Below are 20,667 nucleotides of genomic sequence, written 5' to 3' on the forward strand. Positions count from 1 at the left end.
ACCTGACTACTCTCTGCTCGCCCCTTTGGTACCTTGCAGCTCTCTCTGTGTATGACTCATTGGCTACGTCCTGACTATTCTCCCTGTCTATGCCCCTTGGTAACTTTGTCTCGCAGTTACTCTGCTAGGAATTATCTTGCAGCTCCTAGCTCTGTGGAGTTTAGGCCACGCCCCTAGCAGTCACGTGCTTCAGGTCCTGCGGCTCTGAAGTACGCATCTATTCGGTTGCTGCCCACTCCACAGGTAGCTTTGAGCACGCTTTCGCTTACTCGGGGCACGCGCACTGGCTCAGTGAGCAAGTTCAGTGCGGTGTCTCTGACAGGCGCTTTACATGTGAAAAGGGGAAATATAGACAAGTATAATAAACATGTGTAAGACAAGGGACACACAAGTAGAGGGGACCCTGTGCGTGAGGGCTCACAGTCTACAGGGATGGGTGTGGATACAGTAGGAGAGGGTAGAGCAGGTCGTGCGGTGGTTCAGTAGACCGAGGATGATTGCAGGCTGTAGGCTTGTCGGAACAGGTGGGTCTTCAGGTTCTTCTTGAAAGTTTCTGTTGATGGTGAGAATCTGATGTGTTGCGGCAGAGTTCCACAGTATGGGGGAAGCACGGGAGAAGTCTTGTATGCGGTTGTGGGAAGAAGAGATATCCCACATCATACCGTCAGCCAGAGCTACTGGACTACTACCCCTAATATCCCACATCGTCCCGTCAGTCAGAGTCACCGGACTACTACCTATAATATCCCACATCATCCCATCAGCCAGAGACACCGGACTACTACCCCTAATATCCCACATCATCCCATCAGCCTGGGGTCAGAACCAGAGCGCTGAGTGGAACGGTCCTAACTTCCATACCGGGGATCCCTTTAAGAGAGCCTGGGGTCAGAACCAAAGCGTTGGATGGATTTGCCCTGACTTCCATAGTGGGGATCCCTTTAATAGAAGCCTGGGGTCAGAATCAGAGCGCTGAGGGATTTTCCCTAACTTCCATACCGGAGATCTCTTTAAGAGGGAAGATGTGCCTAATGGATGGAGGATGTGTGATAGGTATATGGGCAGAGAGGGGGGATTCATTTCTGTCATGTGCTCTCTGCTCCTTTCTGGGGGACAGACAATGGCTGGGAGTTTATGTTCCCAGGGATGCTAGATTTCTCCCACCATGTCCGTGCCTGCTGAGGTGTTGTCGAGTAGGAAAACTGTTGCGGATAGCAACCAATCATAGCTCAGTTTCTTTTAAACAGCTCTGGTGAAATGAAAGATGCTTCGCGATTGGCTGGTGATACACAAGCACATACATTCAAATATATATATATATATATATATATATATATATATATATATATATATATATATCTGATATGTTTCAGATTCTAATTGTTATCCTAAATGACAGGGCAGGGCAAACCTCTATAAACATTTAGCCACATAGAAGAAAAGACAGGATGTGATAAAGGGGGCTTGGATACTGTAATATAGGAAAAAAGAGGGAGGGGATGATTTGGTGGACAGGGCTCTGCTACCCCAGTAGGGTCTACTCATAGTGCAAACCCTAAAACAGAGACTACATTCATACCATTAATGTCAATCATAGGCACAATGCCAAAGAGCATCATAAAGAGTGACGGTGGGAGTGTAACAGCTCTAAAGACCTTCACAGTAGATGTACAGTACATGTGGATAAATATTTAATCAGGATTTACCATTGTCTATATACAATGTATGGATGTAAAAGTAAGAGAATGTGGTTAACGTAAGAAGGGTCTAGTACTTTATTACCATTTCCAAAAGCGCTTGGTCACATTGCTTAGTGCTTGCTATCAGAAAGGAAGCTTCAGATCACTCTCTTGCCAGGTTCTAAGCCAAGGGCTAAAGCACTAATACTACATACATTTCTGTCTGCCAAATGTTCAGCCGAAAGCTACACATCTCCTGACTTATCCATACACAGGAGCACTCGCCTCGCCCGAGCGCTCATGTTCTCTAGGAGAGACCTACTGCCAGGCTCCTATGGCGACGAAAACAAAAAGCATCAGGCATTGGAAACAAGTATTTAGGATCCTTCTCTCCCTTGATATCATATGACAGGGAAGAGATTTAAAGGTCCGATACCAGTGTCGGACTGGGGAACCAAAGGCCCACCAGTAACATTGATTTTGGGTGGCCCACTTTTCACCTGCGTACAAATATCACACTACCCTCAGTCACAAATTTACCTATATCTCTATATGATAATATACTGGGTAGACTGGTTAATGAATGATCAGACACTGATTTTTTTCTGTATAGAGTGAATCAAGTGAATTATGCCAAGTACTGTCCATACAGTGGGGTTGGTGGCCCCGATGTGCACAGGGGTCCACCGGGGGATTCCCCGGTTCCTCTATGGGCCAGTCCGAGCTTTCCTCATACACAACAGACTGTCAGTCAATATCAGAATGTGTACTTGTGGGATGAGCCCTTTAAAAACACTCTTTTTAGATCGAAATACAGAGACTTCAATGTCAATTACAACTATTTTTTAGTTAAAGCATTGGGTCATCATCCCACACTATAGAAACATTCAGGAGAAACTATCTTCGCAGAAAAATGATTATTCACTGCCAATGACAGCAACAGTGACTCCAACTATAAAATACATAATTCACATATATAATCTAGGTGTTGGACTACAGGTATATGGGATGTCTATATAGGTAGAGATTTTCATGTATTCTGTTTCCCCAATATCTTCTGACCATGTATGAAATTATATATACATCTGTATAATCCTCCGCCATATGCTAATAGGCTTGGTCCAGTCCGAGGGGTGTCACTCGTCTGTGTTCGGAACGTCTTCTGTCATCGCAATTGCTTGCCCTCCTGCCTTGATTGACATGGCTGTCATCGTCTGCGTCATCCAAGCTGTTCAACACTTGCGCCTGCACAGTAGAAAAGAGGAGCTGCGCAGGCACAACAGAGTCTGTGTGGGTCATAAGAAATGCCAATCAAGGCACGAGGGCGAGCGATTGCAGGGACAGAGGAAGAGCACAGAAAGATACACTCATCTAACCAGACCACACCGATCAGTATATGGCAGGGGACGATTATATAAGGTGTTTTCTTAGATCTGCTGGGGATTAGCATATGGCTTGGTCCAGTCCAATGGGTGGTGGTCATCGTTTCTTTGACCCCGCAATTAATGGCTCTCCGTCATTGGTTGATAATTCTACTATCGTGCCTGCACAGTATAGAACAAGGGCTGCGCAGGCGCCACAGACTCTGGGGATGTCAATCATGTCAAGGGAGCCAGGAGGACCAGAAATGTGGAGACAGAGGAAGTGCTGAGCACAGAACTGTCACATGCATGAGACTGACCACACCAATTACCATACAGCGGAAGGATTATAAAAGGTACTTTCTTAGATATGCGGGCGAGTGGGGCACTTATGGACAGGTTGCTGGAGTGCAGTTCAAGATGACTTTAAGGTGGCGGATTTAGGTTATATATGGAAAATTTGGTGACAGGGTCCCTTTAAGGCTGGATAGTATATTATGAAGTAGGGTGTACAAAATTGGTTTTAGGGAAAAACTAAATACAAAATCTCACCATATTTTATATGATGGTGTGACTGCCCACAAAAAAAAGCCAAAAAAAAGTATTTACAGGGAACTTGTCACAAAACAACGCTAATAACCTACAGATATGGGGTTAATCTGCAGGTTAAGAGCCTCCCTGGCATCATTCGGTTTCAGTCACGGGGGCCTTGCCAGCGCTGGTACAGTCACTGCTCTGAGTATACAGAGCGACGGCTGTAACTGCACCCTCGACCCTCACTGACAACCGGCCCTAATCCAGAGTCAGTGTCGGTCATATTATCCCCAGTCACATTTATTCTGGCGACAGGTTCCCTTTAAAATGCATGTGATGCAAATCCCAAATACAATTCTATGAACGTATGAAAACATAGAATCCCCCCCGCAAAGCAGGATTTGATTGTATGTGCCGATGAGGCCATTGACTATAATGATGCCGACAGAGTCAATGTGAACGCTGCTGTGCACCATTTTTGGGCGTATATGCCTACTGGAGGAGGCCAATAGGAGAATATGGCCACAAATTATGCACATCAGAGCACCCGCTGACTGTCAGCACCATTATAGTCAATGCCCCCATTGGAGCATACCATTTTGCGGGGGGGTTGGATGCAAGCCCTGACTGGACCACTGAACGTGGGACAAAGTGCAGTCTGAAAGCACCCCACGTGGCTCAGACATTTCCCTGCTCCTCTTCCTCACTGGCTGCAGCAGGAGCCTCTCCCTCTGCCCTGACTACAGTAGGACAAGACTGGTAACCCCCTGCCCTGCCTAACACCCCTAAACCATTCCCAGGCAGAAAATGGAATAGATCAGCAGAAGATTAACCCATGTGTTCCTTGCAGGATTTCACAAATACTGTCTGTTTTAGAAAACGCAGAAGACCCTTCAGACTGAAAAGCAGCAAGGCTCGGGGGGGATCAAGCCTACCTAGTGCTTACTTTTATCACAAAATTTTATGGTTAGAGATCTTTTGAGTGATGTCTAAATGATTACCGTATTCTTTTAAGGATACATCATCAATTACATGAGGCCAGCGCAGTCTTACGAGGCCTAACACAGAATTGTTCCATCAGTCATTGGCACACATTATTAAGTCCCCGGTGATCATCTAATTAGGAGGAAAGTGTGCTTCTCAACAGCGTCCCGCTGGCAGCAAAGAAAGAGAAAGCATTCATCACAAGTGCAACTAAAGTATGACGACAAGCCAACCACTGTTCCTTATGAGGACGACAATATTTGGTCTGACAGTAAAATAAAGTCAAAACACATCTCACAATCATCAGGATAAAAAAGAAATGATAATAGCATTATACATTATCTAGATAAAATATGCCGTGAGATAAATGGATGCAATGAATATTACAACCATGCCAGCACCAATATACATCTACCACCTGATGGTAAAAAGCAAACATCCACCATCCAAATAGGTGCCATTTCACATTTTGTTAATTTTTCAAAAAAATTTAGAGATGATTAAAATATCTTACATAAAATCCTCAATACTAATCTAAATGTACAGTGATAACAGAAGCAACATCACGTCCGGAACAACAACCATCGACAAAGCCGTATGTGTGTGGCAGTAATCCAAGCAAGAGCAATCAATGGGGCCCATAATAACGGAGAAAAACATGGAAACCCAACATGTCAATTATCATTAAATATTGACATAATGATGTTAGGAAGTTAATAATAATTAAATGATTTTATTTGAGCATTTACAGCGATCTCTTCACTCTACAGATACGGTTTTATTTACGGAGCACTCGCTGGAGGGGAAACGATCACGTGCGGGGCGCAACATGGGATGGGTTGTGGTGTTTGGCTGAACGGCACATCAGGGGGAAAAACACTTTATCCCCAAGTTCGCCTAGAAGAAGGGAATAAAAGCTGCCCGCATTGCCACTGAAAAATGCCCTACTGATTGGCAGCGTGCGAGCTGGTGTCACTCACAGGAACCTTCACAAGCTTCTCCTAATAGTCGAGGGATTACTGTGCTCCACGCCATGGGCTTTGGGTTTGTGTCATTTTTGTATTTCTCCCTTCCCCCCTCCATCATGTCTGCAGAAAAGTCTGGCCGGAATCTTACCTCCGTCACAGGAGAAAGGACAGAAAGGAGATGCTATACCTGGGCCAACACGTACCCAATTCTGTTTATATATATATATATATATATATATATATATATATATATATATATATATATATATATATATATAGTGGCTGGACAGTGTATGCTGCGATCTGTAGACTCCTCAGTGCCCGGGTGTGGCCATAGTACAGCATACTACATTGTGCACCTTCCCAAAGAAATGGCTACAGTGAATTCTCCATGGCTATGGGCTCAGTCCTTATTCGTATTGCGCACAATGTGACATGTCGGTGATCGCGTCCCATTTTCCAGCCTGTGGTCACACCTGGAGACAGGTGACAGGTGCAGGAGCCATTGAGGCTTGTGTTTATGTATGTGATCACTATATCACATCACTCTTCTAGTTGTACCATATTCTGCAAGGCGACAAACCCAACACAAAGTCAGCTCTGCTACATCATCTTTCCAGTCACAGCAGAGGTTAATAATACACAAAGATTTATGCTTTCCTGCTGAACCAAAGCATGAAAACGCAAACCCAGACTGGAGTTGAACCCACAGGCTGAACTTGTGCTCAGTGACCAGGGCTCAGTGGGGCAGCAGAGAGCTCTGCTCCTGACACAGACCCGCCCGGTGATGCCCGCTTCCAGCACCCCGTTACCTTTCTGGGTCTTTTCCTCCGGGAGTTGGCGCCGTTCTGTTTCTCCGCTCCGTCCGTCCTCGCATTACTTTCCTCGTTCATCATTGTGCACCAGTCTCCACACCGTGGCCATGAAAGCCTCTCCTCAGCGCGGACCACTGTGTCGCTGACTAGGAAGGAGGCTGGGAGGGGGAGAGGAGGAGAAGCAGTGTCACGTCGCCATGGCAACGGCTGCCACAAATGTTTATCTGCTCGCATTGTTACATCTGATTCCACCAATTACCATCAGGATCCGCTCCCTCCACAATGCAGGCAGGCTCCGAGCTGGAGAGGACGCCACAGCTACAGATGCCGCCATTGTATTCCCCCAGAGCACAAAGGAGAAGCTCCAGGAACCTGCTACTAAGTCCTTCCAATTTACCAGCACGGCTTCTTAATCTCACACGTCCATCAAATGTTCAAAAATGTCCAAAAAAAAAAAAAAGGTAAAAAACTTAAGTCAGCTGCAGCTCCTACAGCAACACTCCTCAGCCTGTTCTGTACATTAGACGGAATGAGATTCAGGAGACCACAAGCTGTATATAATATATAGCATGTGGGGAGAGGGACTGTCCGGGGATTGTGTTTGCCATCAGGAGGTCACAGTCTACACACCGACTACATGGATGGATGGATGGATGGATGGATGGATGGATGGGGAGAGATAGATAGATGATAGATAGAGGCTCTGGTTAAAAATCTTCGACTATCATTGCCCCAATCCTCCTGTATGGCAGCAAAGTCTGGGGTCCTCACACCTACCCAGACTGATCAAGGTGGGATTCCAGCCCAACAGAAATATTCCACCTGGAATTCTGCAAGCACTTTCTCCAAGTCCATCGGAGCACCTCCAACAGTGCTTGCCGGGCCGAGCTGGGCAGATTCCTTCTACACATAACGGTTATAAAGAGGGCACTGTCATTCCGGTCTCACCTACGTAGGAGCAATCCAAGCTCCCATCACCATAAAGCCCTGACACATGTAGGTGAAACAGAAAAACCAGGACCCTCGGAACAGCTCACCCAAACCCATCCTGACCAGAACACCAATCACAACAACCTGACAAAAGCCAGAATCAAAAAGATGGTAGACGAAGGCCAGGAGAGGTATGTAAATGACTGGAAGGACGACATCATCAGCTCACAGAAACTGACCATGTACCGGAGTCTACAGAGAGACTACAGACTGGCCCCATATCTGGAGAAACTCCCGGACCCCAGAGACCGCAAGATCCTGAGCCGATATAGACTCAGTGCCCACAGTCTGGCCATCGAGGTCGGCCGACACAGGCAGAGCTACAAGCCCAGGGAGGAAAGACTGTGCCAACACTGTGACCAGGAGGCCCTGGAGGATGAGACCCACTTCATGCTACACTGCTCCAAATACTCAGCAGTGAGGGACACTCACTTCAGGAGACTCTCACATCTCTTCCCGGATTTCATCACCATGAAGGAGGAAGAGAAAACATATATTCTGCTGGGGGAAGAAGAGAGAGCAGTGGAGATAGCAGCGCAATATGTGAGCGAATGTCATAGACTGCGATAAAGAGAACTATGATATGCCATGGACTTCTATGGCCCCCACCCTGGATCTGCCTCATGCCCCCCATTCACCCTCCCTATGCCATGGACTTCTATAGCCCCACCCTGGATCTGCCCCATCCCCCCCATCCACCTTCCCTATGCCATGGACTTCTGTAGCCCCATCCTGGATCTGCCCCCATCTCCTCATCCACCTTCCCTATGCCATGGACTTCTATAGCCCCATCCTGGATCTGCCCCCATCTCCTCATCCACCTTCCCTATGCCATGGACTTCTATAGTCCCCACCCTGGATCTGCCCCCATCTCCTCATCCACCTTCCCTATGCCATGGACTTCTATAGCCCCATCCTGGATCTGCCCCCATCTCCTCATCCACCTTCCCTATGCCATGGACTTCTATAGCCCGACGCTGGATCTGCCCCATCTCCCCATCCACCTTCCCTATGCCATGGACTTCTATAGCCCCATCCTGGATCTGCCCCCATCCACCTTTCCTACAGCCCCTACCCAACATCCCTACAGTCCCTATTCCCTTTTGTACACTTGCTTTGGCAAAACTAATGTGTATTTAGTCCTGCCAATAAAGCTTCTTTGAATTTGATAGATAGAAAAAAAGATATGCGATAGATAGCTATAGATACATAGATAAGATAGATAGATATGGGATACTGTAGATAGATATGGGATAGATAGATATTGTTAGGAACGGCCGAACGCACTAAATAAATTAATAAAGTGCATTCGCCGCTCGGGGTCCACCGTGCAGTAGGTGTTAAAACCGCTGCTAAACAATGGCAGACGCGCTATATGGCGGTATAATGCGCTCGGGTTCAACGTCACCCGATGAGCGCGGAGCGGACTCTGTTAAACTCACAGAGGCGCTGTAACAAAAACATACAAGTATACACTGAGACAGTTAGACTTCACCGGACTCAGTGAAATTGCACACATGGTATCTGGTCACAGGACACGGTTCCAAGACCGGGGACGGTGTCCGTCTAGACCTACCATGCGTGCGGCGTCGCTGCTGCGGACACCGGTAAGTGCTGCTACGTGCAGCGCGGCGGCAGACACAGCCGCTAAGCGATGGTGCCTTGAGAGACGTGACACCACCGGACTAGAGGTGCGGTGTGCACAGTGGCCTATGGCTTGCCACTGACTGGCGCGGACTCTAACTATAGTTCCCTATCCACATGCGTGCTCAGTAGAGCGGCGGAGGGACTTAGCCTCAGGAGCGATTTGCTGCTGAGCAGTCTGCATTGCTATTGCTGACCCAAAGGTGGCAGCAACAGCCAGTCCCATAGAGCAGGTCTGGGCAGAGCGTCTGTGACGCTGGGATTGCTGAGCAATCTCCTCTGCAGTCGATAAACAACGGGAGACTGCAGAATGTGGGGCTCTGGATTCCTGCTGTGTAGCCGCAGGAATCTGATGCCTAACAAAAATGACATAGATAGATATGGGATAGATACATAGATATGGGATATATAGATAGATGTGAGATAGAAATGGAACCGCACAATACTTATCTTCGGGTGTATAGCCCCCAGGCAACCAGTCCACTCATTGCCCAAAGTATACAAATTTCAAAAAATGAAGGCAGCACTCCATAATCTTGATAGAAAAAATGTGCAAAATTTATTCAACCCACATGTCTGGGCTGGGCGACGTTTCAGCTCTAACGGAGCCTTTCTCAAGCAGTGGGTGTTACCAACAAGTGTGTTTTTATACACAAATTCAACAATCATTAAATACCTACAATCATAAAGTGCATTTACAAGCAATATTCCATATAACATATTAATCCATTCATATTTATGTGATATCATATACTTCCCCAGTAAAGTTCATTTGTGCTAAAGTGCCATACATCTATACTTGGAATAATTCCATCCATTCATTGATCACATTATTACACTCAGTACCATCGTGTATTGTATATATCTTAATTATCTTATTGTGCTCAAGACAGCTGTGTATCAAACAATGTTTCATGTCTTACCCCCGTGGGATCATGTATTTCCACATGGAGGACACCATACACGCTGTTTCCAGCGTTCTCTTTTGTCCACTGCGCATGTTTCAGTGCGTCATTACCCTGTCATAAGCTGTTGGCCAATCCTACAGACTGTGTGACATCTTTGGCTTGTGCATGCGCACTCTCACAACACGCACATCTCAGCGCCATCTTGGTGAGGGCAAAATGCAAAGTCCAGACTTCTACCATGAAACAGAGCATCTATGTCTATCTACTCTTTTTCAACACAAAGAACAAGGAGTGCTGCCTTCATTTTTTATTGCTAGATATCTATTATATACATCTATTAGATAGATAGATAGATAGATAAATAGATAGATGTATGTAATAGACTGATAGAAAGATAATAGATGATATTAAGTAGATAGATAGATGTATTTAATAAATATATATTAGATAGATGGATAGTTAGATACATATACAGATAGATGTAAATAATAGATATTAGATAGATACATAGATATATATGGGATAGAGAGATGTACACTGCTCAAAAAAATAAAGGGAACACTTAAACAACAGAATATAACTCCAAGTAAATCAAACTTCTGTGAAATCAAACTGTCCACTTAGGAAGCAACACTGATTGACAATCAATTTCACATGCTGTTGTGCAAATGGAATAGACAACAGATGGAAATTATTGGCAATTATCAAGACACCCTCAATAAAGGAGTGGTTCTGCAGGTGGGGACCACAGACCACATCTCAGTACCAATGCTTCCTGGCTGATGTTTTGGTCACTTTTGAATGTTGGTTGTGCTTTCACACTCGTGGTAGCATGAGACGGACCCTACAACCCACACAAGTGGCTCAGGTAGTGCAGCTCATCCAGGATGGCACATCAAGGCGAGCTGTGGCAAGGTTTGCTGTGTCTGTCAGCAGAGTGTCCAGAGGCTGGAGGCGCTACCAGGAGACAGGCCAGTACACCAGGAGACGTGGCGGGGGCCGTAGGAGGGCAACATCCCAGCAGCAGGACCGCTACATCAGTCTTTGTGCAAGGAGGAACACTGCCAGAGCCAGGGCTGTGGAGTCGGTAAGCCACAGTTGCGACTCCGACTCCTGGATTTTATCAGGCTCCGACTCCGGCTCCGACTCCTTCATAAATGGCCAATTCATAACAACAAATTTACTGTTGTAAAATATTAAACATCGTGCTTATTCAGTTTCTCACCATCATATAAGTAATCAGACCACTTAGAGCAAAAACTACATTAGAATACAATTAGAATATAGCAAATAACTTTTATAAACTTTTCTAAACTGTAAGTAAATATGCAATAAACACTTTTATGCAGTTAATAAGAAGAAATCTATCAATTTGTCCTCAGAAAAAGTATTGCCTCTGTCAGATCCTCCTTCATGGATGCCCTCAAATCTGATCTAATTATTTTGAGAGCAGAGAACAACCTCTCTACACTAATTTGTGTTGGTGGCAAAGCAGTAACCACTCGGGCAACATCTCTGACAATGTCAGGATACAGAGGAATCGCTTGTTGCACTGTTATTTTTGATGAACGGTCAAATTTCTCAATTTCTTTTAGTGCACATGAAAAATTCTGCTGAAATGTACTGGCTGTGTTCCTTGATGGGGATGACTCTTCTTCTATGCGGGAACGCTTTGCACGGTCCTTGTGATCCAAATATTTTTCAAAATTAAATTCTTCATCAGTTGATGAGGGTGAAGATGTGGCAGGACGACCAAATTCTTCTTGTTCCTCCTGACTGTTCTGCAACCCTTTCATCCTTACTGCTATTTCAAACAGAGCTTCTTTTCCTTTACTTAGCTGTTGATGATCTAGAAGAATCCGATGCATTGGGTCTACATAAACAGCTGCCAAAAGAATGTTATTTTGTAATAGTAGCTCCTCTCTCCGTTTCATTGATGTAGCAATGCCACTTGCAATTAACCCTCCTCTTTGGGACAGGCGAAACATCAGGTTCTTCCACTCCTTTAAGAAAATACCTGGAGTTAAGTCCTCTGCTTGTAATTTTTTAGTCACTGTAAATGGGTGCTCTAGCAATTTTTCCAGCTCAGTCACCTGATTCCACTGACTTTCATTTAGCGTCAGTTGAGGGTCAGCCATGTCTACAAGAAAGGTTTTCAGTTCAACCAAGCGCTGAATCATTAAGTAAGTACTGCCCCATCGTGTGGCTTGATCAATAATTGCCCCTTTTCCAGCACGTCTCTTCAAAATTGAGTCAACTTTAGGGGTTCTGGCAACAGTAGCCAATTTTCTCACCTTGCCAATCAGTGCAGCAGCATGTCCTTCTTGCAGACTGTCTCTTATAGCCAGCTGTAGCGTATGCACAACACAGCGCATGTGATGAATGAAAGAACATATTGACACAGTTTCAACAAGATCATCTAAACTATCATGTTGCTGTTCATCTGAAGCAACTTCAGTTTGCTCCTCAGTTACAATACTGTGTTCCTCTATTTCAAACATTTCTGTGTCTGTGGACCCAGAATGTTCTTCTAGCTGCTGGTCACCATCATTACTCTCATTCATTAGCTTAATAGTACTTATATTTGAAGCATTGTCAGTTACGACAGAAAGAACTTGCTCTTTGTTAAGTTCATAGTCTTGCAGAACCATTTCCACCAAGATCTGGAGAAACTCACTGGTGTGATGAGCTTTGGTGTCTTTTACTGCCAATGTCTTGGTAACTATTTCATTTTTGTCACAAACAAATCGGATATCGATGGCAAAATAGTTCACTCTGTGACGTGTGCAGGCATCCATTTTAAGAAACAGAAAGCGTCCCTTGAGAGTTTTTTTAAGTTCTTCCTTTTGTTTAAAAGCTTCTTCGATTGCTAATTTTCTAATACTCTCTCTCTCCAGAGAAACACCAAGCTTGCGGGCCATTTCCCCATTCAGACACATAAAAGCTGGTCGTGAAAATAATGAAATAGGCACACTATCCTTTACAACAAGCTCTATGATCTGTTTTTTAAATGTATCTACTGTCATTGTCACAGTAACTTTGTCACTGACAAAATATCTTGCAACTGATAGCTGCAAAGTTCTCTGCTCCTTTGTTTGGCTGGAAGAGCTGGGCACTGGTTCATTGGTTTGGATGCAGTCTTTCTCATCCACTGCTTTCTGTACTTCTGGATAAAAGCGCTGTAAATATCTCTTTAGATTAGAAGCTCTGGTAGGAGCATTTTTATCTTTGCCTGAATATGCACTCATCTTGGCTTCACAGCATTTGTTTTCGTCTGGATCATTTGTCATACACTGACAGACATAATGTTTTCTATCTTGAGTGATGGTGAAATGTTCAAATACAGCTGATTTAATGTGATGCTTCTTTGACATTCTCAGGTTTTTAATTCTGCATTCACAATCTAAATGACAATTGTTTTTCCTAAAAACAATTGTACAAAATTATTGCCAGGTCGTACAACTGATATAGTGGTCAGTAATACTGTTATTATTCCTCATGTACTCACAGTTAACTGATGCAAAGTTTGTTGAAAGGATAATACTTCTTAGGCCGGAGTCACACTGGCGAGGAATACGGGAGAGTGAGAGGCGCAAAAAGCACGCATTAGACACGGACCAATGATTTTCTATGGGGTCCCTCGCACCAGCCGTATATTTCTCCTCAGTATCCTACGCTCCGTGCCACTCGCAGCATGCTGCGATTGTCAGCGTACTACGCCCGTAGTACGCCAATGCAAGTCTATGGGTGCGCAAAAAATACGGATTGCACACGGACCACACATGTGACTTGCGAGAAATACGCACCAGGTGTCTTTAGAAACCCTGTCATAGGGCTCTATTATTTGTCCATTTTGCAAGCCTGCGAGAAAATCTCGCCATACGGATGCCATACGGATTGCATACGGATGCTTACATGCGCAAAATACGCGACCACACCTTGATTACGGATGACATACGGAGCACTATTTAGGGGTCTGTCATCCGTATTACGCATGTAAAATACTGACCGTATTTTGCGCAGGTTAGTGTGACTCCAGCCTTACAGTCTTCCTCTTCTGAGTAGCAGGCAGCTGTGAGATGCTTGGAAGACGCACACCTAGTATGATCTAGTCTAGAGGAGGAGCTTTACTACTAAGAATTTGCAACACATTTTCACTTTCAGTTTCATACATTGTAAGTAGGGGGGTTGGGGCAGCATGAGGTTAACCAAGTATAAGATTAGATAAGGGCAGTGGAGAACAGTGACACACAAGAAGTAAGAAATGTCTCTATCTCCAGCAGAACTGCTTATCACTGTTGTTCATAGTTTGATAGAACATATATATTTGAGTAACATTTATAAAATTCAGATGAAAGTTCAATTAAGAAATATTAATACATTTTTTTTAAAGCTGGAGTCGGAGTCGGTACATTTCTACCGACTCCGACTCCAACCAAAACTAACTCCGACTCCACGACTCCGACTCCACAGCCCTGGCCAGAGCCCTGCAAAATGACCTCCAGCAGGCCACAAATGTGCATGTGTCTGCACAAACGGTTAGAAACCAACTCCATGAGGATGGTCTGAGTGCCCAACGTCCACAGATGGGGGCTGTGCTCACAGCCCAACACCGTGCAGGACGCTTGGCATTTGCCATAGAACACCAAGATTGGCAAATTCGCCACTGGCGACCTGTGCTCTTCACAGATGAAAACAGGTTCACACTGAGCACATGTGACAGACGTGACAGAGTCTGGAGAATCCGTGGAGAGCGATCTGCTGCCTGCAACATCCTTCAGCATAACCGGTTTGGCAGTGGGTCAGTAATGGTGTGGGGTGGAATTTCTTTTGAGGGCCTCACAGCCCTCCATGTGCTCGCCAGAGGTAGCTTGACTGCCATTAGGTATCGAGATGAGATCCTCAGACCCCTTGTGACACCATATGCTGGTGTGGTTGGCCCTGGGTTCCTCCTAATGCAAGACAATGCCAGACCTCATGTGGCTGGAGTGTGTTAGCAGTTCCTGCAAGATGAAGGCATTGAAGCTATGGACTGGCCCGACCGTTCCCCAGACCTAAATCTGATGGAGCACATTTGGGACATCATGTCTCGCACCGTCCACCAACGTCACGTTGCACCAGACTGTCCAGGAGTTAGCGCCTCATCAGGAACATGCCCAGGCATTGTAGGGAGGTCATACAGGCACGTGGAGGCAGTGTCAGACTGTGGTGCCAAGGGCCCACCAGTAACATTGACTTTGGGGGCCCACTTTTCACCTGCATACAAATATTACACAACTCTGGTTCACAAATTTACCTATATCTCTATATAATAATAAACTGGGTAGTTTGGTTAATGATTGAGATGCTACTTTTTTCTGTACAGAGTGAATCAAGTGAATTATGACAAGTACTGCCCATACAGTAAGGTTGGGGGCCCAGGGGCCCACCGGGGGATTCCCCTGTACCCCTATGGGCCAGTCCAAGCCTGCGTGGAGGCCATACACAATACTGAGCATCATTTTGACTTATTTTAAGAACATTACATTTCACTTTTGTGTGTGATTTTTATTTTAATTTGATTTCCATTGATGATTTGTGTGTGATTTTGTTGTCAGCACATTCAACTTTGTACAGCACAAAGTATTCAATGAGAATATTTCATTCATTCAGATCTAGGATGTGTTATTTGAGTGTTCCCTTTATTTTTTTGAGCAGTGTATATGATAGATAGCTAGCTAGATAGATAGATAGATGTATATAATAGATATTAGATAGATGTATATGATAGATATGGGATAGATAGATATGCGATAGATAATAGGTAGATAGATATTAAATAGATGTATATAATAAATAGATATTAGATAGATGGATGGATCGATAGATACATAGATAGATGTATATAATAAATAGATATTAGATAGATGGATAGATAGATACATAGGTAGATGTATATAATAAATAGATATTAGATAGATGGATAGATACATATGTAGATGTATATAATAAATAGATATTAGATAGATGGATAGATAGATGATAGATAAAAATGGGATAGACAGATAGATGTATAAAATAGATATTAGACACAATAGATAGATACAGGGACGGACATACCGCATATGCAGTCGCTGCGACTGCAACGGGGCCAGGAGGTGAAGGGGGGCCCCTGCATGATGGCTACTAATGAGGGCAATATGACCTGTTTATCCGGCCCTGAGGCTCCTGTGGGCCCCTGGCCAGATTGCTTCATGTGCAGCAGGCATGGAGAGATCCCTGCAGCTCTGCTGCCTTCAAGAGAGAATGGCAGCGTCCTGCTCCCTGCCAACACTTCCTGTCTCTCACACACTCAACAGCGCGGCTGGATGACATCATTCAGCGCCACGGCGGTGCCTGAGAGAGGAAGCCGCTGGCAACAATGATGCTGCAGGAGAGCGTGAGGAGAGGTGAGATGTGCTGTGTGTGTCGCTGTGGGGGAACGTGCAGAGTAGTGAATGGTGCTGTGTGTGTATGTGGAGGAGAGGGCAGTGATGGGGGAAAAGGCAATGATGGGGTGGCGGAGAAAGCAATGATGGTGGCAGTTGACAGGACAATGATGGGGTGGTGGGGAGCAGGAAATGATGGAGCTGGTGGAATGGGCAATGATGGGGGTGATGGAGAAGCAATGATGGTGGCAGTGGAAAGGACGATGGGGGTGGTGGGGAAGGAGGCAATGATGGAGGTGGTGAAGGAGAAGGCAATGATGGAGGTGGGGGAGAAAGCAATGATGGAGATGGTGGAAAGGACAATGATGGGGTGGTGCGGGAGAACTTTTGATCAGGGTCATTTGTATGCATTGGGTTGTCATTATGATTTAAAAAGAGAAAACACAGTAATTTGACAATGAATGGATTCACCCAACCACTAACCATAAGTGGAGAAAAGGTTTTGGTGTTATCATTCATATTCTCTGAAGAAAAAAAAAGGCCAAGAAAGCAAAAATTCTGCCGGGGTATGTAAACTTTTGAGCACAACTGTACATTCCAGCTTATGAGCTCTGTTCAAAGTCTTTCTATCCATCCATCTTCGAAGCAAAAAACAGTGGACTGATGGAGGTGCCAAGTTTCCAAATCCACTGATCTGATACTGATATCTGATATTGATAACCTATCTATGAATTGATCAACAATATGGTATGATCGGACAACCCTGTTATGTGAATGAGTGGACTGCAGAATTTCACACAGGTTATCAGTTGGGGTTATTCAGTCTGGAAAACCAAAGGCTTAGGGGCGATCTTATTACAATGTATAAATATATGAAGGGACAATATAGAGACCCTTCTAATGATCTTTACAGCTTGGCTTACAACGGTGACAAAGAGGCATCTTCAACGTCTAGAGGATAAAAGGTTTATTCACAATCACATACAGTAATTCTTTACTGTATGAGCAGTGAGGCTATGCAACTCTTTGCCATAAGCTGTAATGGTTGATCACTAAATGAGTTTAAGGAGGGCCTGTATGCCTTTCTTGAAAAATGTAATGTTATAGGTTATGGATAGAAGATTCTGTGATGGGACATGTTAGGTTCTAGGCTGAACTTGATGGACTTATGTCTTCTTTGAACCTTAAAACTTGTGAAACGGTGACATGTGTGTCCCTCTGGAGGAAGGTTAGAAGAAAGACAAATAATATAACCTTTGAGCACACTTTTAGCTTCATACATTGCAGTTTCTCTTGTGTCATGGGAGGCAGCCAACAGACGAATGTGAAGACCTCTACTGGACCTATTACAGACTCTTATTACAGGACCATCTGTACTGCCCAATGGCACCACGATTCCTTAGGTGGTTTAGCAATGAAGGCCTGCAGGGACATATACCTCATTTAACTCTTGTCAAGGTAAAGTAGCTATGAATTCTGGCACTTCTTTTTACATTACATGTCTGCTATATTCTTGCTTCATTTGCTAACGTGCCTACAATGTTAGTCATTTATACATTCAGGTCCAGTTCAGAGTCTTAATGTTTTTTCTTAGATATGTATAAGCCGACTCAGTAAGCAGCGAACTGTGGGTGTTAAGAGATTTAACAAGTAAGTTGTACACAGCAAGTGTTCCTTACACATTATCAGCACCACGGCGAGAATTCCTTGTAGCTCGAGGTGGGTTGATTGTGAACGGTCACAGCCCACATGCCACCAAAGTATAGGTTTCTATGACAGATCATGATAATTAAAGCTCTTTGGTTACATGTAAATGAGAATAAAACCGTTATACTTAATGAGCCATTAAAGCATGGGACAAATATCTGAAAAGCAAAAAATATATCTACTTAAAGGAGTTTTCCAATTTCAGAAAACCTGTGTCCCAGGCGGTTTTCTTAAAAAATAAAAAATCCTAGCTCAACCTCCCAAGGTCCAGCACTGAATCTTCACTACTGTGTCTAGTGTTTCTTATTGTCTGCAGCGCTGACATCACAAACAATGCTGCAGCCAATCAGCAGGAACAAGGATATCACATTGCGGCAGATGTACTGATTGTACCAGAATTCTAGAGGGAAAGAACTGGTTACTCTACATCATGCCAATATTTTGGTCTGGGGTAAGTTAGCCAAGCAGTGGTGTAGAGTTAGGTAAAAGTGTCCAAAGATGCACCAAATGTGGAATAAGCCATCTTTACTTACAGGCGATAAAATCCGTCCTATTCATGTAACGGATAAGCACAGGACTCATTCCACAACATTCATCTGACAACTACTGTAAGCCCATGATTACAACTACCGTGTGTGATGCGAGAAACTCGCACAAGTCTCTCACATCAACACCCGGCGCTGCCACCAGCACTCAGGACCGGAGCTACGGCTGCATGTATTTCTATGTACAGTATGTATTTCTATGCAGCTGCAGCTCCGGTCCTGAGTGCCGGCGGCAGTGTCGGGTGTAGATGCGAGTTTCTCGCATCACACACGGTAGTTGTGATCCCGGCCTTAAGGTGAAATTACACAGCACAATTATCGGGAACTGCAGGATTATCCTAGGAACATTCATTCCTTATAATTATGCACTGTAAACAGGCTGTCACTCACCTGATCAATGAGAAAATGCTTGTTTGTTGGGGGAAATGATCTTTTGGTTTTAAAAAAAAAAAAAGAACATCACTCTCAGCAGCACGTCGCCCTGTGTAAACAGGAACTGCGCTGCCGAGAACAATGGCAGCCAATGTGCACAAAATGATCTAATACTGATTGCTCTGTCTCCAGGCTAAATAGGTTAATCATTTACTGGCAACCAACAATGTTTTTTTGCCAACTGACAGTTGTTTAAAGCCACGCATTGGGAGGTATAAATGCACCTTTAGGATGTGTGCCCACGTTGCGTTTTTTTTAAGCGTTTTTGATGCGTTTTTCGGGGTCAAACCGCATCAAAAACGCTTAAAAGAAGCATCCCATTCATTTTAATGCATTTTGGCCTTTTTGGGCCAATGGATGCGTTTTTTACCGCTAAGGAAACACTTAGCGGTAAAAAACGCAGCATGTTCATTAATTTCCCCTTAGGTCCGCATTTTTGGCTATTTCTTATAGTCCAAAAGACATGCGGAAAAAAAAATCAAAAACGCGTGGTTTTTGCGCAAAAATCCCGGCAAAAAAAGCGCGTTTTCTGGGAAGGAGACCCGTTTTCTGGGAAGGAGACCCGTTTCCTGAGTGTTTAAAAACACTAACCTGGGCACATAGCCTAAGTGTAACATATCATTAGAAGTCTGTTTGTCCCGTGATCAGGACATCCGACGTTTAGCCTCTCGATCAATGAAGGTTCCTACTGACAGACTGCAAGCAAAGGTTTTCAACACTGGGGGAGGGATACAATGGAAAATTCTATACATTTTCATTATACAGTACAAAGGAAAATATGCATTTAACCCTATTCATGGGAAAGGTGATACATGCATGATTGCTATGGATCTAACTGTTGGGATGTCCCAAAAACGAGACCCCAAAATCTTTTTTTTTTAATGGAGTGGCGGTGTGCATGTGTGACTACTGCTCCACTCCTATGAGACTGATAAAGTAGCTATACAATTCCCATACAAAAGGAATACAGAAGTGGATCAACATTTGCTCGTACCCTAGCAAGCGCCTATCCTTTCTGGACCAGCAACTAATCTTCAGTTTTGTAATTTAATTATTCTTCGAAGATTCATAACTTTTTAGAAATTTCTAATTGTAATTAAAATGACCTAGCAATAATTCTTCAGCTAAGAATGGCTGCAGAAATACAAGACTTTTTTTTATGTATTTAGCACTTTTAGTTGAGAAGAAATAAACTAGAGCTTAGTAAAGAAAAGAAACTGGTTTGGGTTAAAAAATAAATCAAAACTTGTAACCTGTAATTTTTTGTTTTTTTTCATTCGATAGGGCTGTGTGAGGACTCGTTCTTTCGCGCACCAAGCTGCCATTTTAATTGATGCCAAACAATGTTTTAATTACATTTTTTGGGGGAACGGACAGAGACTGAAAAATGACACTTCTGGTATTCCAATTTTTTTTTCTTCATAGCATTTAACTCACAAATTAATTCAATTTACGGTATATTTTGTTCGATAGGACATACAGACACGATGCTACCAAATATGTATTTTTTTCTCTATTTTTGAAAAGTGATTTTAACTTCTAGATTTATTTTTCATATGTTCTTTATTTTTGCTTTATTATTTAGTCTTCATAGTGGGTTTGAACCTGTGATCATCTCATCGCTCATATTGTACACTGTAACACTGCAGTCTTCATTTAAACTGATGTTCTTTTATGAAATCCAGTTATAGGT

The 20,667-nt window shown here is 43.9% G+C and overlaps 1 protein-coding gene across 30 annotated transcripts in view; it reads right to left on the reverse strand.

Annotated features, from left to right (window-relative positions):
• The window catches only part of ANK2 (ankyrin 2), a 772,868-nt gene that overhangs the window by 420,638 nt on the left and 331,563 nt on the right, over positions 1–20,667 (reverse strand). For 7 of the 30 annotated variants that reach the window (XM_073571902.1, XM_073571901.1, XM_073571903.1 and 4 more), the window contains exon 1: positions 6,339–6,744. The exons of 2 other annotated variants lie outside the window; for them this stretch is intronic. In XM_073571902.1, coding sequence (XP_073428003.1) covers positions 6,339–6,575 — 237 coding nt within the window. In that variant the 5' untranslated portion in view covers positions 6,576–6,744. Of the gene's footprint in view, positions 1–6,338; positions 6,745–20,667 lie in introns of those variants that run through there. 21 more of the 30 variants (XM_073571920.1, XM_073571922.1, XM_073571921.1 and 18 more) reach the window with 11 other exon arrangements.

The sequence above is a fragment of the Dendrobates tinctorius genome, unplaced genomic scaffold (assembly GCF_039654945.1).
Source record: "Dendrobates tinctorius isolate UK_male_01 unplaced genomic scaffold, ASM3965494v1 ptg000030l, whole genome shotgun sequence".
NCBI classification, from domain to species: Eukaryota; Metazoa; Chordata; class Amphibia; order Anura; family Dendrobatidae; genus Dendrobates; species Dendrobates tinctorius.